The 16965-nt window shown below is 35.3% G+C and overlaps 3 protein-coding genes across 4 annotated transcripts; 2 read left to right on the forward strand and 1 right to left on the reverse strand.

Annotated features, from left to right (window-relative positions):
* The first annotated feature begins 1723 nt into the window (after nt 1-1723).
* Nucleotides 1724-3477, forward strand: LOC108339901 (seed biotin-containing protein SBP65-like). Its single transcript, XM_017577127.2, has 2 exons — nt 1724-2159; nt 2485-3477. Exons 1-2 carry the CDS (start codon nt 1773-1775, stop codon nt 3280-3282), a joined length of 1185 nt encoding a protein of 394 aa, XP_017432616.1. The 5' UTR covers nt 1724-1772; the 3' UTR covers nt 3283-3477.
* A 2121-nt stretch (nt 3478-5598) lies between these two features.
* On the reverse strand, nt 5599-10498 carry LOC108340431 (transcription factor GTE4). 2 transcript variants are annotated; one of them, XM_017577821.2, is made up of 6 exons: nt 10305-10498; nt 7599-10098; nt 7461-7506; nt 7263-7376; nt 7086-7155; nt 5599-5943 (listed from the first exon to the last, which is right to left on the reverse strand). In XM_017577821.2, exons 2-5 carry the CDS (start codon nt 10050-10052, stop codon nt 7097-7099), a joined length of 2673 nt encoding a protein of 890 aa, XP_017433310.1. In that variant the 5' UTR covers nt 10053-10098; nt 10305-10498; the 3' UTR covers nt 5599-5943; nt 7086-7096. The 2 variants fall into 2 exon arrangements, with proteins under 2 accessions (XP_017433310.1, XP_017433309.1); XM_017577820.2 differs by having other exon boundaries at nt 7599-10226.
* Nucleotides 10499-14595: 4097 nt separating this feature from the next.
* LOC108339805 (uncharacterized) lies at nt 14596-16827 on the forward strand. Its single transcript, XM_017577018.2, has 4 exons — nt 14596-14948; nt 15035-15246; nt 15331-15438; nt 15854-16827. Exons 1-4 carry the CDS (start codon nt 14675-14677, stop codon nt 16574-16576), a joined length of 1317 nt encoding a protein of 438 aa, XP_017432507.1. The 5' UTR covers nt 14596-14674; the 3' UTR covers nt 16577-16827.
* The last annotated feature ends 138 nt before the right edge of the window (nt 16828-16965 follow it).

The following is a 16965-nucleotide window of genomic DNA, read 5'->3' on the forward strand; positions in this document are numbered from 1 at the left end:
GAAAATGAAGAAAATTTGAGACTCATGATACAAAGGCTCAACAGGTTCATGAAATCAAAAGACAAAGGAAGATTCAAATACGAAAAGAGAGAAAATCAAGGATCTTCCTTAAACTATAGATGTTATGGTTGTGGAGAAAGGGAGCACGTAAAAGCTGACTGCCCAAATCAAAATAAGGGTGAAGAAATAAAGAAAAGAAGTTCTTCAAGAAAAAGAAAGCCTACATTGCATGGGACGATGACAACGAAACAATTTCTGACTTGAGCAATTCTGATGAAGAAGCAAACATTTGTTTAATGGCGGACGACGACACTGTTGAAAGCTAAGTAAGTACATCTAGCGATTTTGATAATTATAGTCAATATAGTGAAGATGAATTGCATGAAACTTTGCTGCTTTAATAGTAGAATCTGAAAAATTAGATAAAGCTCATAAGAAATTGAAAAAGGATTTCAAAAAATTAAAATTAAATTTTGAAAATATTTTTGAAGAAAATAAAAATTTAAAATTAAATTTTGAAAATATTTTTGAAGAAAATAAAAATTTAAAATTAAACTTTGAAAATATTTTTGTAGAAAATAAAGATTTATAAAATAAAATTTCCTATTTAGAAAAAGGAAAATTTGTTAGTAATGATGAATGTATATCTTACATAAATATGAATAAATTACAAAAAACAACTCATACTGAAAGTAGAAAAAATATAAAATAATAAACCTAACAACTCATGTGAAGTTGAGTTAGGTTTAAAAGACAATTTCTAATACATCTCAACGATAAAATAATAAACCTAATAACTCGTGTGAAGTTGAATTAGGTTTAAAACTCACTTTCTAATACATCTTAACGAAAACAAAATATAAAAAATCTTAAACGTGAAAATTTATTCCAAGAACCTAATTACAGGTGTTTAATATTTATAAAAACAAAAAATGCTAACTTATTTATTACTTTTGGATATTTTAATTTAAATGACAAGACAATCAATAAATATAAAATAATATCAACACGATACTTAAGTAAGAGATCAACATGACTTACTAGAATTATTATTATCATATTCTCCATTGTACTATCAAATTTTTAGAGAGAGTGGATTCACAAAACTATAACAGGAACTTTCTTCCTATATTTTATCAAATTTCTTCCTGCATCCCATTATTATGAAATCAAATTAAATTAATTCCAAAAACATTTTTTCAAAATGAGAGTGGTGGATGTTGGTGAGTGTCTTCTGAAAAAATGTTTCCGAAATTGATTTAGTGAGTTCCGGAAAATAAAATATAAAATAATTAATTAAAGAGAAAAAATTGATGTCATGGATTTAAACATTGTATGGGATTATTCTATAACAAATGTCTTCCTATCAACTATGACCGATATCAACAAAAAATAAATACAGAAGATATTGAAATAGGTTAAAATTCTGACTAAGATTAAAAATAAAAATCTAAAGAAGGTTATAATAAAAAATAGTAAACCTTAATTTTGTATATGTGGGAAAGAAATGTCCTAGTAAATAGGAGACATTTCCCAATTTGCGACGTGTCTGAAACCCAAAGCGGCTGAGGAAACAAACCATAACACCTGCTTCAGGTATACTAAGCATGTTACCGCAACACTCTCACACGTTGTAATACCTACAAACCGTACGTTGTACCACTTGTCCCTTCCATGCAAACCTCATCCACCACCACCTCTTCAAACCGACACCACCCTTCTTCTTATAAGCAGCTCACTGGACTCCACAACCAAACCAAATTCAAAAAACAATGGCATCTCAGCAAATGCCTCGCAGAGATCCCAGCAAGAAGGTGAAAGAGAGAGATGATGACGTTGAGACATATGGAAAGAAGTCGTTTGGTGAGAAAGAGAGAGAGTTGGTTTCTGATAGAGCTAGGCCTAAGAATATAGTTAAAGAGAAAGAGGTTGAAGAAGGAAGAGAAAGTGGTGGTGGAAAGTATGAAAAGTTTGAAACGAGTTTAGGAGAAAAAGATAAACTCGAGGTAAGAACAAGAGTGGTGGAGGGAAAAGTGTGGAACGAAGAGGAGAAAATAAGAAACATTCCTCCAAGAGGAAAAGTAGAGGCAGAGAAAGGAAGAGCAATGGAAAAAACAACAGAGGAAGCTCAAAGAAGAAAGAAAGGTGAAACCAAAGAGGTAAAATTTAAAACTATTGCCTTTAATATGCTTTCTTTGTATGATAACTGTGCCTATATCACTTAGTACTTTCCAATGAAGAAAAAGTTACTATATAGTTTTGAATATTATCACCTGGTGATCATGGCTAGCTTTTTACATGCCATTATAAGCGAATTTTATTAACCTTCTTTTTTCAGATTGAAACATTCAAATATCTGTTTCTCACTTGAGTTTCTGTAGTGTTAGCCCTTCAACGGGGCATTTTAAAAGTGATAAAAGTTGCAGGGAAACAAAGCATCTTCATCTGTAACTTTAACCTTTTTGAGATTGTTGGTTTTGACAGGGTGATGGTGAGGAACAAGGAAGAGGAAGAGAACAAAATGAACAGCCTAGTCTTGAAGACATTTCCAAGTACAGAGGCCAAGTTCAAGAAAAAGCAATGAATGCAGTTGAAGCTGCTAAGGAGAAATATGAAAAAAAGAGAGCAAAACAAGCACAAACAGAAGCTTCCAAAGAGAGAAACAAGCAGGCAAAAGACTTCACAAGAGAGAAGGGTCGTCAAGAAGGAAATCTTGAAGGAGATAAAGTGGACAAAACTCGTGGAGGCATCAATGGTGAGAATGTTGGAGAGGAAGCAGTGGAAATTGGAAAGATTGCTTCTAAAGTGGCTGCAGATTTGAGGGATAGGGCTATAGTAACAGGTTGGAGTGCTGCTCAGTACTCTACTGAGATGACTGTGGAGGGAACCAAGGCTGCAACTACCATTGTTGAGGAAGCAGTTGAGTATTTGGGCCAGAAGGTTTATGAGCTTGCCGCTAAGTCAATGGATACTGCTACTGGTTTAGCTGCTGCTACTGGTGAGAATGCAAAGGAGTACACTGCAAGGAAGAAAGAGGAGGCAGAGAGAGCTTTGGAGGTCAAAAGAGAAACTCAGAATCAGGCAAACGAAACTGTGGCTGAGATTGGAGATAACATGGTGAAACCAGCACATCAAAGTGAAGGAGGAGGAGGAGTGTTGAATTCCATAGGTGAAACCATAGCAGAAATAGCAGAAACTACTAGAATAATGGTATCAGGAGAGGGAAAAGAGGAAAAACCAAAATCACCTCAATATGAACATGCAGACATGAAACTTCATTAGTGACTTTGAGTTGCATGGATATGTTCATAATAAAGTTGGATTAGGGAAGATAATCCATCAAGAAATTAAAATCAATATGTATACTTTTTAAATAAAGTTGGTTGTATATGAATATCTATCATGCAGTAATACTTGTCTAAAAGTTCCACGTTTTGTGGAGTTGTAAATAAATAAGAATGTCTTTTTGTGATTCTATATAGCAGTAATAATGCATGTGATCTTGCACTGTTTATGTATATTATCTATATATCTATCTACTTATGTAATGTCATACTCATTAATTATTTAGAATCTTTTTGGATTATTAAATCTCATTAAGTATTTGGAATACATTCCTGAATTGTTAAATATATTAATTTAATCTGAAAAATGCTTTTTGTTTTTAGATAATGTAGAAATATTAAACTGTTTGAGTCAGAAAACATTGTCTATGAAGCTGCACATAAAGGAGAAAAAGGGTATTATATCATTAGGGTTGAATGACAGAAGAAGAAAAATGTGTTAACAGAGGAAGAGTAAAGCTGATTACTGCAAAAACCTTCTTTAATTTTTTGTTTATTTTTTATTAAAGTTGGTATGATTCTTCGTTATTTTTATTACACACAATTCACACCTTCATTGAAGATCTCATTCATTGGATATCTCATTCACGGTCAAAACATTCTATTTTCAAATTAAATAACAAATATATATGCGTGATGTTGTTCAATTATCAAATTTAAAATTTTACATTAATCATTTATTATTTTATTAAATGCTTTAGATTACATGTAAGTAAAGTAAAATATCATAATTGATGAACAATACTGTAGTTGAAAACAAAATAAGACCGTTATGCAGGTTCTAAATATGATTTAATGTAGCTGTGAATCCACATATAATTCTTGGTCAGTGTAGGAAATACTTTTATGATATTATCATTGTCCTTCTCTGTAAATGTTGGGATGGATTTTACTATGATATGTTAACAAGGTTCGTATATTTGAAACTACAAATCACGAACTTTCGTATAAACAAGGTTCGTATGGTATATTCGGACAACAAGCAAGCAAGAAAACTTCAACAGATGGAAAATTTAGTTTTTTCAGCACTTCTACAAGACTTAATCAAGTATCGATTTTTTATTTTTAAATATTTTTAATTGAATATTTATTATTTTTTTTAATGTATAAAGTTTTTAAACTTTTTATATTTTTCAAGTTTTTGTTGTGTAATTTTTTTAATTAATTTGATGTTTAATTATTTTATTCATTAAATGGTATGATTATTATCTTATTAACTATTTTTAATAAAAATTATCTTTTAGTTTTATTAATTGCAATATTATTAAATAAACAACAAAACTAAAAAGTATAAAAAAGTTGAGTAATGAATACAGCCGTGAGAACTGAATTTAAAATATCAAAATTTATCTTGTCTTACCCTAATAACAATATGTTCTCTCTCTAATTTCAATGCTTTAAGAAGCATACTGTGTTGTTAAATTTTCAGTGAAACCAACACTGCTACGAATTCGACAAAGAAACCAAAAGATCACTCACGAATATCACCGACAAACATGAAATCCCCACTCCTGAAACCACAGAAACAGGCAAGAAGACAAAGGATACATCAATGAACACCAAGAGAATCAAGTCTCTCTTTTTTTTCTTGCCAGAAGAAAGAAAGAATCAAAGAACAGATCAGCAAGGGATCTGAGAGCTGAACCAGTCCATGATCTGAGAATCAAGAACTATTATGGTCAGGCAGAAGTAGCAGGGGCATATGCATGTCAGGAACAACCTGCATATATAACCAAAATTTTGTTTTTCTCCCAATCAGATCACATCCATAGTGCAGGTGTCTATGTACCCAAAACATACGATGGCAATAGGACAACCATGAAAAGAGAGGGAGAGAAATAGAAGAGTATTGTTGTTGTACCCAACAATCCAGACAACAACACCAACAATTGATAGGAGGCAGAGAAAAGTAAAGATAGAAGACCCAACAACAAACCCGTAGGCCTGCAATCTTATGCTTAGGCATCCTTTTTAAAATAAAACAAAAAAAAATACTACCTCTTATGATTAGTTGATACATTTTCATTTTAAACATTTTTTTTCATCATCGATTAATATATTGATATTAATTACGAGATTTCTAAGATGATGAAATGCAGGGAGTGGAAGGTAGAAAAAAAGAGTTAAAAGTAAAAGTTTAACTAACTCGGATAAGATCCTCCCTTGCATTTTAACGGTTACAAACTACACGGAATAAGATTTTCAAGAACAAGGAATTACATATTATCTTCGTATGGCACCAAGATCTTGAATCTGCTAGCACATAATTAAAAAACATGTTATCAATGGAAGTCAATGCTTGCGCAGCAGTAGTTAGCAATGTACACATGCTACGGAAAATTAACTACCTAACTATCATCACATTCTACCAAATATTATACAAGAATTCGTGTCGAGAATGCCAACTAGAAGAGAAGGCCAAGCACAAGTTGAGCAAGTTCAAACGAAAGGGAAGAAAATATCCCATGCTGCATCAGTAGGATCACCGCTGGCCTTCACAATGCTTCATCTACAATCCAACAGTTAAACTAATAATCTAGAAGCTTCAAAAACCAAACTAGGCGGGCATCAAGACACTCCTACTCTAAAAATCTGAGATCTGCAACGTAAAAAAAAAGATAATGGGAAAAATAGTTAGCAAAGATCAATCCCAAAACTTCTATTATTAATGACTTCAACAAGCATATTAAGAAAAATAAGCTTCAGGCAGGTAATCGAATGTGCAGGAGCACGGGTGTACGAAATTCAAGAATGCATCATAAAAAATCATGCTGTGAAGTGCACACACGAAAAACTGGAAATGTTCCTGAAGCTATGCTATTTCTTTTGGGGCTCAGAAGACAGGAGATATTATTTCAGTAGACGTCTGAGGCACTATGCTCCATGGTAAGCATTTTAACTCCAATTTTAAAAATCAAGTTTCGAGATTCGGAAAAAACCTTAAGGAGTTCAATTTAAAGCTGCACCGATCAAGGTTAAATAAAAAGATCGTCATAGTGAAGCATATCGAATATACACGGATGGTAACTAAGGCCTTGTTCTTTTGAGTGGATTTGAAAGAATTTGAAAATAAAATTTTTTGTCCTTTATTTGAGTGAATTTGGAAATAAATGAATGAATTTGGAAATAAAATTTGTAAGAATTAGTATAAAATTGTATTGACATGACAAATTAAAAAAAATTATTTCCAAATTCACTCTCATTTACCTCCAAATTCATTCAAATAAACGACAAAAAAATTTATCTTCAAATCCTCTCAAATTCCCTCAAATCCACTCCCTCAAATCCACTCAAAAGAACAAGACCTAATAGAGAAAACAAGAAAAAGCATTTTTCAGAACCAACTACATATTATAAAAACTTGTACAGTGAGGTTGTCAAATTCAGATTCAAAACTACAATAGCTTAAAATCTTATTCTGACAAAAACTAACTGATTATGAACACTACCAGATGGCCACCAATTTCCAACAATAAAAGACAAACATCCAAACTAATCCCATGACTGAATTAAATGCAACACATACAAAGCGTACTCAACAACACGTTATGACAAACAAACAGTGATCATTCATAAGCAACAAAATCATCGCTCATTTTCTTTAAAAAACAGCTTGACAATACATACATCTCTCTTTAGAATGGAAAGGAAAAAGTGCAGATAATATCACATGAGCAAATGATTACTGAACAATACGAAGCCATAGAGCACAATATTAAGATAAAAGGGCTGTAACTCTACCAGCAGCATATTTAGGTTCCTTGTGACCCTGCATCAGATCCAGACGCTGAGGAACTGTCACTATCAGAATCTGCAACACCACATACAAATGAGAAAGACGCATTTGACTTCAACAATCCAAAGCATGTATATGAACAAATAACATGTAAGATAGACGATAAATCATGATCAATGTACCACTTGAAGAAGATCCAGAATCACTGCTGGAACTACTTGAACTGCTTGACCTACTCCCGTTGTCAGCTTGATTTCCCCCTTGCACAGGCAATGATTGGGGAACATTCCTTTCATCTGTACACAGAGTCAATGATTTCAATTAAAAAACAGAGGAGATCAACAATCCAAAAACAACAAACCTGATTCTAAGAAGTTCACCTGTTTGTATTTCCTTTGGAATCTCTTCTATAGCTGGTGCCTGGCTCTGCAGAAGGCAAAAAATAAAAAACAAACACTTAGAATAATTGCTCCCCAAAGTGAGCAAGGCAATATAGAAGTAAAAATTGTATTATTTACCTTCTGGATGGCATTCTGCTGCAAGGCTTCTGCTCGAGCTCGTGCAAGTTCAGCCTTCCTTTTATTTTTGCTCAAACTTTTCTTATAGTTGGTCACAAATCTATCAAGCTCCCAGAGTGTTTCAGCATCCACATTATCAATGTCTACTTCAATTTCATCATCATGTTGATCGAGTGCTAAATTTCTCTTCTTAATGATTTGTACAATAGCATCAAGCTTCTCTGAAGGTAAACTCTGAAGGTTAGTGCTTAGTTTTTGTTTTTCCTCAAATGTCATGTCTCTTTTGTAAGGATCTTTTGCTTTTGGTTTTTTTGGGGCTGGGGTTCTACTTGACGGAGTAAAGCTCATAGGTTTTGGAGTCTGTGTCATTGATTCTGATCTATCCAAAATCCGTCTCATATCAAGATGTGGTGGTGGTGTAAAAGCAGAAACCCTTCTTGATAAAGGTGAAGGTGCAGGGGGAGCTGCTCCATAATCAAACCCACATCTCATCTCCCGATTATAATCTGACTCGATTATAGCCCATCTGTCTTCAAATATCTTTGCTAACTGCTCTGCCATTATATGAACATCTTGTCCCTTTGGATTATATGTCATGGCATTATTAAAAGTGAGTCTCACATCCTCTGCAAATTCCTTTGGTGATTTGTACCAATTCTTGTTCAGCCTTGACTTTACAGTTCCCAAGTCCATTGGATGAGTGATGATAGTAAAATAATCATGCAAACCAAGACCCTCAACATCAACAGGAGCATTAAACACCCAACCATGCTTGTGTTTCATCAATTTTTCAAGCAGTGAACTACAGCTTTTGAAAAACTTAGATCCCATCCCAAAACCATGTCGCATTTCTCCACCACCTTGTTTCTTCCAATTCAACTTTGATTTCTTGTTACTCTCTGCTGGTGGAAATTTATCTTTTGCAAGCAAGAACTCTGAGTTCCGATAAAATTGGTTTGCTTTAGGTGTCCTCTTCTCCTTCTCAACAGTTTCACCAATCCCCTGACTATTCTCCAACATTGACAAACTTAACTGGTGCAAAGGCCTAGAACTGGCAGGTTCCCTTGGAACACCAACAGATGCCACCTCTGAGTGAGCACGCTTTGCTCCACCCACATTATCCATCCCACTAGCAACCAGGACATTTGAGTTGCGATATCCACCAACTTGCCTCTGCTTCACTTCAATCCTATTAACCAAACTTCTTACAACATCAAGCTCACTTTCAAGCTTCCACCGAATCTCCCGTATTTGCTGTTTTGATTTTGAGGACAAGCTTATCTTGATTCGATCCCTCTGTCGAGGCTCCACAACCCCATTCCCCAATGGAAGGCCTCGGGTGCTAGGAACTGCCTCCTGATGAGGGCTGGGGCTTAAAGGTCCATTATCCTCCTGCTCAACATTGAGGCTAGAAGGTTCATCACGCTGCCGATTATACAAGTCATCAGAGACCAGCACTACTGGTGGTTGAACTGTATCCCCATCCCATCTTGAATTTACATGTGACAGAGGCAAAACCCCACCCACCAATCTTGAGTTCACTTGCAGCTGGGGTGAATTCCCATCCTCCATTCTTGAATTCACTTCTGGCTGAGGGGACTTTTTACCCTCCAATTTTGAACTCTCTTGCGGCTGAACCATGTTGACATCCTCTGACCTAGGACTCACTTGTATCTGAGCTATATTCCCATCCTCTGATCTTGAACTCAATTGTAGTTGAGTCATATTCCCATCCAGTGACACTCGTGGCTGGGCTGTGTTTCCATCTTCTGACCTTGAACCCGTGTGTGGCAGAGCTGCACTCCCATCCTCTGACTTTGAACTCACTTGAGGCTGAGCCATATTCCCACCCTCTTGAATTTGGGACATGTTCACATCCTCCAATCTTGAATTCGCCTGAGGCTGGGCCATATTCCCATCCTCCAACCTCAAATTCCCATTGGACAGAACCATATTCCCATCCTCCAAATGAGGCTGAGTTATATCTTCATCCTCCTTTCTTGAACTCCCTTCTGTCAGTGTCATATCCTGATCCTCCAGTGGTGTTTGAACTGTATTCCCATTCTCCAGTCTTAAACTCACTTGCATCTGATCCTCCAATGGGTTCTGCCCCAAAATCCCATCCTCTAATCTTGAACTCACTTGAGGCTGAGCAGTATCCTTCTCCACGGCAGACTGTTCAGGAGGCTGGACCACAACGTTCTCACTATTGCTCTTGGCCGCACCGGACTCACCAACTTTGCTCTTCTGGACAGTTCTGTTATTGATACTGTCATTGGTAACGGTAGAAGTGGTTGTGGCGTTATTTTCAGTGGTGGAAGCAACAGTGTTTGGGGCGTTAGGGTCTTTCTTCTGACCTTTGAGCACTTTCCTCCTCGTGTAAACCTTCCTCTCTCCAAATCTCTGTTTCTCTTTGGCTTCGTCATCCCCTCCAGCCACTGGCCCCGAAGCCATAAATCCAAAACCCTAATCCTAACACCAATCCCAAATCCCCGAAATCCTAGGGTTTTACGCACCAACAAATCAAAAAATCACACAAAAAAAAAAAACAAGAAACAAGAAACCAAACCCTAGAAATTCTTAGGGCTTCCTTCCACCATGAAAATTTTCACGCCTCACTCAGAACCTCTTCAGAAACGAAGAATCAGAATCTTGAAAAACAAATCGTAGAGAAAAATCAGTAGTAGGGTTTCAAAGCTCAATTACCTTGTTTTCGATCAGATCTCGCACACATACATACACACGCTCGTGAACTCTCTCTTTCTCTGTTTCTCTCTCTAAAACGCTTCGTCTTTCTCTCTCTTTCTTGAAACGCTAGTCGTTTTATCGAATCGTCACAGGTGTACGACAACGGTGCGTTCGTGGGGAAGCGTGGACCAGGCTAAGCGTTTGGGATGCAACAAAGAGCCGTGCCCAGGAAGCATTATAACACCGAAACTTGTGGACGTGGACTCATTCGCGTTCTCTCAACGTGAATTAAACGCACCAATGGGAACAACGTGATATCTTGCGTGGGACTCACGTGAGCGTGAGAGAATAAGGGACTTTAATGGCGGGGAGTTTTGTGTGCAAGAATTTTTAAAGTTATCACAGGTTGTTAAGCTGCGCGTGCTAGATACTCTCCGGTTTAGTGGGTTCCCGTTTGGCTGGTGCCGTCCAGTACTCCGAAGGTTTACCCACGCGCCCTCTTCGCGATTGGAGACTGGAAGTTTTCTATTAAGAAGTTTGGGCAGAGTTGGTATTGGGTAGGCCTTTCGTGGGCTTTATGTTTATTATGATCAAAGTCTTTCTACATCATCATAAATTTTTCATTAGTCTCTAAAAAAAATTGAAATTAATTTTTTTAATGTTAATTTCTTTTCATGAACAAATATGCCCAGACATTATGTAATTTTAATTATATTAACAGTCAGATAGACTATAGTTATAAAAAAAATAAAACAAAAAGGTATTGTATAGATATAAAAGAAACACAATATATTTTTATATATAAGAAGAAAAAAAATAAAAAATATCCCATCAACAATCTAATTGATGCTAACAAAATAAATAAAAATTAATAATGAATTATTATTTTTAAAATATTTTCTAGGAGAGAAAATAAAATAAAGAATTTCTTATTACGTAACAAGTTAAAAATATTTAATGGTATAAATATCTCAAATAGAAGAAAAGCTTAATAAAACTAGAGATAGTGTACTTCTACATTTTTTTAATGTAAATATCAAAAATGTAGTAATTTACATTTTTCTTTTTTTCTAGAACTTTTAATTCTTCTACTCACCAAAAATGATTTTGATAGATTAAAAATATAGAAAAAAAAACACTATTTAAAAACACAATATTTACTATTTTTATTATTAACCGATGTTTTTTGACTTATAAATTTTTAAAAACAATCTTAAATTATAAGGGTCATATGTCTTGAGGTTAACGAATGAAATCTAACAAAAAAACTAAAAACCATTAGGTGTAAAGTTAATTTAGAAAAAATATTAACATAAGATGAATAATTTTGGTATGAAAAATATAGATTTAATCATTACATTTTTCACCTGATAAAAGATATTACACTCTTGAATATAATAAGTATTTATCAAATAAATACTAACTAAAAAAAATCTCCAATGGATTAAATGATACGGCATGTTAAACACACTCTCATTCAACAATGAAACTTCCATGAAACATTTAGTATTATTACTAGAAAACTTAAACAGTCAAAATGGTAGAAAAAAAATCTTGATTGTTTTGAACAAACATTAAATGTCATTAAATGCTCAAAATTTTAAAGCAATAAGTTAAATAGGAAAAAGAACATATCTAGTGTGTAGATATTTATTCTACTTTATGAAGATATTTCATCTGTTCCATCCAATTCAAGTCAAAAATGAATGTTGGGAAGAAGAAGACATTAGCAAAATGTTTCGTTCACCAAAATTCATGCCAAATGAACAGTCTAATTTATTTTTGATAAAGCTCTGAAAAGCAAGTTTGTTCTGACAAGAAGACATCAAAGGCATCAACCTATGTTCTGGTATCAATCTAATGCTCAAACTGTTTAAAAATGCTACTACATTATGATAGGGGGAGCATCACATTCTCCAAATGGTTTGTAAGAAATTCTTATGATGTATTTCTTTAAGCACTTCTTTTCCTCTTACTTGAATTTTTTTTGCTAATGCCCAAAAGGGGAGAAGTATCTGGAAAAATAGTTTCTTTAAGTACCATTAATGAATTGAAACTTATTCCTTGAGTGCAGAACAATAGAATTCTCCTGAGGCCAAGAATAATAATTGAATTTGTTATGGTATCGAGTGTCGAGGATTAACCTTCCTGACATTGCTATAATGTTGAGTCTTGATCTCCCAATTATTTTAGTCTGTCTCGAAGTCAATTGGTATGTTCTGAGTGGACCTGTAAAAAATACTCTGACGCTCAAGTTAGATGAGTGTTTCAAACGGTTATGCTCAAATCGGATTATTAGTCAAAAACATAAACCTTACCTTGGCAATGCACCTATATTTATATTTCTCACAATGACAACTAAATCAAATATGTTAATTGTCCATTAATAGCTGCCATTATTTCTCTTTATTTTCCATTAATGACTGTTACCTTTAATTACCTCAGCAACTGTCTTTACCAATCGGTTTACTACAGTTGCTTCTTAGCCCACTCGGTCTATTAACCGAGCATCCCGACATACAATACAAAATCCATCAATTTTAATCAGAACAAGAGAAATTCCAATGCACCGCTACTAATGAAATAGGGATCAGAAGAATCAAGAAATGCATTAGGAAGAAGAGTGATTCTCCTTGCACCTCACCTATTTCGTCCTGCACCTCCAATTTTTATTTAATTTCCATATTTGCACTGCCGCACTTCCAACGTCGGCTGCCGCACTACCGCACTTCTAACGCTGGCTGCCGCACTTCTAACATCGGTTGGATGTCACCGCATTTCGAGTTGCGGTTCACCCAAACTTTGTACGAAAGTGATTGGTATACACCGAATTATGTCATAGCCTTACCTCAAACAATGTAGTGTGACACTTCCTTGGCAAGTACGAAAATAATCTTGACAACAATTCTTGTTGCCTCCATCTTGTGAATATCTTCCGGCCATATATACAACGCTTAGTTCTCAACTTTCAGCACTATGCCCATCTACAATATTCTTTAGACTTAAAAAAATTTCTGTAATACGAAGACAATATGTCTCCCATACTTTTACTCCCAATAAATCTCTTCAAAAAATTAAGCTTCTTCCCAAAGAGATAGAGGCCAAGAAGAAAACTGCTGTATTCAGTGTTTGTCCAAGATTGATCGTCCAACAATCTAGGGAGAAGATACTTCCCTCTCATCTTATCTTTCTCAACACTTTTAGAAGATGGTTCAAAATTTGAGAACCCTCTTATACATGTATCTTCATCGCGTGAAGCAACGTAAAGTTCCACTCTAGTTTCTGAACATTCATTCTAAAAAAATAATCGCAATTCGAAACGCAATGACATTCAACCCACGTTAGAAGTGCGACAGCTGGTATTGGAATTTTGACTGGGTCAAAAATGAAAATTAAATAAAAATTGGAAATATAGGACAAAAAAGAAGGTGTAGAGAAAAACATTCTAAGAGGAATCGTGATGAAAAAAATATGATGAAAACGCAAAAAGAATAAAAATCAGAATGGATTAAACTATAAAAACTAATGTTACCATGTAAAAACTTTACAAAATTGAAAGAAGAAATTTTGTAATAGAGAAAACATTGTTTTATATTTCTTACACTGAATGTCCTTTACATTACGTTGTTATATAGATGACAGTTAAACTTATACTGATGACGGTTAAACTTACTGTCTATTACAATATACAAATTTTTAACTAATAACAAAAAAATTGTAGTAAACTAACTAGTTAAAAAATATATTTGTTAACAATAATTATGTCTTCCGTGCGTATGTCTCGTAAACATGTTCTCATAATTTTTTTATCAATATTTTTTAGATAAATTTCTATATTCAGAGATAGAAAAGTATATCCTAATGTATTCTGGAAAACAAAATTGTTGCGATAAATAAAGATCAAGGAGAGAATTTGGATAGTTAGAAATAAAAAAATAGTGATACTTTCACAGCACATTTTAATATTTTTTTAGTATTTATAATTATTATTATTAATTATGAAGTAATTTTAGATTAATCATAAATAATATTAAAATATTGTTAAAAAAAATTATCACGTTATCATTATAAAAAAAAAGTTACATTTTGATAGTCTTACCTTCCATAATGAACCCCTTGAACATGAAAAAATTCTATTAGTAAAGAGAGAGCAAATTGTCCAAACAAAAACAAAAAAATATCTGATTAACTCAAAAGTTCGTAATACTCTTATCCTTATGCATGTAGATGACAGCTTGAATGATGAAATCGTACACCTGATTCAAAATTGAGAGCACGTTTTTCAATTTTCAAACTGCGCCAAAAAAATAAAATTGCCGCGCAAGAAGCCGGTAGCTAGTTAAAAACCCAAAACCTGAACGCTCTCTCTCAAACGCGTGGAACAAAAAATGGAGAAGGGGTTAATCTCCATAGACCGTTGGGCAAAAGGAAGCGAAGCTTACTTTCTCACCCACCTCCACTCCGACCACATCCACGGCCTCACCTCCACGTGGTCCCACGGACCCCTCTTCTGCTCCTCCGTCACCGCCAAACTCCTCCCCTTCAAGCTCCCCGACTTCAATCTCTCCCTCCTCCACATCCTCCACACCGGCGCCTCCCTCACTCTCACCCTCTCATCCACCGTCATCCACGTCACCGTCATAGACGCCTGTCACTGCCCCGGTCGGTAACCCTATCACACCTACTCTTCACTCTTCACGCACTTTTCATTTCTCTTTTTCACTCATTCGTATTCTTCCCACCAACAGGTTCTATCATGCTCCTATTCCGCGGCGACTTCGGCTGCTTCCTCCATACCGGCGACTTCAGGTGGGAAGCCACGTGCCAGAGAGCAACCAACGCCCGTCACATGCTTGACCACGCTCTCCAGAACCTTCCTGTCGTTGACATCGTTTACCTCGACAACACCTACTCCAATCCTATCTATGATTTTCCGCCTCGCCATGTAGCGGCTCAGAAGGTCAATCAAATTGTCTAGTCTCTTCTTCTTATGGATTATTGTTGTTATTATCTTTTGCTTGATTTGATTGGTGTCTGATTTCAGGTTATAGATATCATTTCTTCGCATCCCGATCATGAAGTCATTATCGGGATTAACACTTTAGGGAAGGAAGATCTGCTGATTGAAATTTCGCGTGCGCTTCAAATCAAGGCATCTTCCCGATCGTTCTCTTAGAATAAAATTGAAGCCAGTGTGCTTGGAGTCTTTCTTGTCTCTACAATGTACAGTGCTTGAGTTGAAAATATTATTTTGAAGTTGTTTGATTTAATCCTAAAAAAAATCTTGATGTGGTTATATTTGCAACTGTCTACTGGTTCTTGAAATCTTGGATGCTAACTTAGGCAAAAGTACTGTACTCCACTTGGTGTTCCCGTTTTCTATGGGGACTGTTTGATTTTATACCTTAATGGACACAGCTATGATTGTCTTGTTAGAATTGAAGCTTATGTTCATACCATGTTTGTTTTAATTGTCGTGTTTTGTCCACGTTACCATGTTTTGTTGGAGTTAGCATTCTGAACGATGGTTTGGTTTTTCACTGAGGTTTTTTGTTTTTCAATTGAAGATTTGGGTGTGGCCAGAGCGGTTGCGGACTATGCATCTTCTTGGTTACCCTGATATTTTTACAACGAACACGTCTCTTACTAGAGTTAGAGCTGTTCCTCAACATAATTTAAGCATTCGAACTTTAGAGGCATTTAATACAATGCACCCAACTATAGGAATCTTGCCATCGGGTCTTCCATGGATAAAGAAATCACTTCAAAAGAACGAGTTTCTTTCTGGTTCCTTTTTGACATCATCTCGTTGTACGAGAGGCAAATGGAGTGCAAATAGTGAGGCAGAGATTGGTGCCCAAATTGGAAACATAGGATCGCCAGACAAAATTCACGAGTACATGTACACAGTTCCCTACTCTGATCACTCCAACTATGAGGAGATTGAAGAGTTTATAAAGCTTGTTCAACCAACCAGACTCAAGGGCATTGTGGCTTACTCGTCATGCTGTATTGAACCCATGTACTATTTTGGTCGACTTTGTTGTGTCGACCAACAGACACAACAGTTGTATGAGGAAAAGAAAAGGGAAGAACGTTGTAAAAGAGAAAGAGAAGAAGCAGTCAGCTCCAAAGCTTCATATGCAGGTGATAATGTTCAGACAGATAGAGACAGAAGCAAGGCTTTGAAGGGTAGGTTTTCTGGTGTTCGTCTGACCAGGTTTAGTAGATTAAGAAAAACTCACCGTGGTGCAAAACTTCGGGGAGATAACAGTTCTGATGAAGAATGATGCGTGCGACGATGTTATGCACTCCTTTTTCAGTCCATGGTGCAAGATAATCCTCATAACTCTTAATTCAGCTTTAGGATTTTTTTTCCCAATATGTCTATAATAGAAAGTTTAGATGATCATCAAATTGCTATTTGATATGGTTTTCTATTCCCCGTGTAACCAATTTGTCCATAACTGTGTTATTTTTAAAAGAATGTTTAATGACATTGCTTGAAAAGCTCAATATGTGCCCACAGAAATCTCTAACTTGCAACCACTTTAGCCCACCTTCTCAATACTGTAAATATTTCATAAAAAACTGTCCTTTACATTTCTTAGTAATGTACTGTACATTTTTATGTTAATTTGTCCTCTTCAATTTCAATAATTATGCTTTATCAATAAAA

Source organism: Vigna angularis, chromosome 5 (genome assembly GCF_016808095.1).
Source record: "Vigna angularis cultivar LongXiaoDou No.4 chromosome 5, ASM1680809v1, whole genome shotgun sequence".
Taxonomy (NCBI): Eukaryota; Viridiplantae; Streptophyta; class Magnoliopsida; order Fabales; family Fabaceae; genus Vigna; species Vigna angularis.

Coding starts and splice junctions, on each gene's coding strand:
- LOC108339805 (XM_017577018.2), top strand. CDS start 14,675: ATGGAGAAGGGGTTAATCTCCATAGACCGTTGGGCAAAAGGAAGCGAA. Junction 14,949..15,034: donor AGACGCCTGTCACTGCCCCG/GTCGGTAACCCT, acceptor TCCCACCAACAG/GTTCTATCATGCTCCTATTC. Junction 15,439..15,853: donor CGCGTGCGCTTCAAATCAAG/GCATCTTCCCGA, acceptor TTTCAATTGAAG/ATTTGGGTGTGGCCAGAGCG.
- LOC108340431 (XM_017577821.2), bottom strand. CDS start 10,052: ATGGCTTCGGGGCCAGTGGCTGGAGGGGATGACGAAGCCAAAGAGAAA. Junction 7,507..7,598: donor AGCAGAATGCCATCCAGAAG/GTAAATAATACA, acceptor TGCCTTCTGCAG/AGCCAGGCACCAGCTATAGA. Junction 7,377..7,460: donor TCCAAAGGAAATACAAACAG/GTGAACTTCTTA, acceptor CTCTGTGTACAG/ATGAAAGGAATGTTCCCCAA.
- LOC108339901 (XM_017577127.2), top strand. CDS start 1,773: ATGGCATCTCAGCAAATGCCTCGCAGAGATCCCAGCAAGAAGGTGAAA. Junction 2,160..2,484: donor AGAAAGGTGAAACCAAAGAG/GTAAAATTTAAA, acceptor TGGTTTTGACAG/GGTGATGGTGAGGAACAAGG.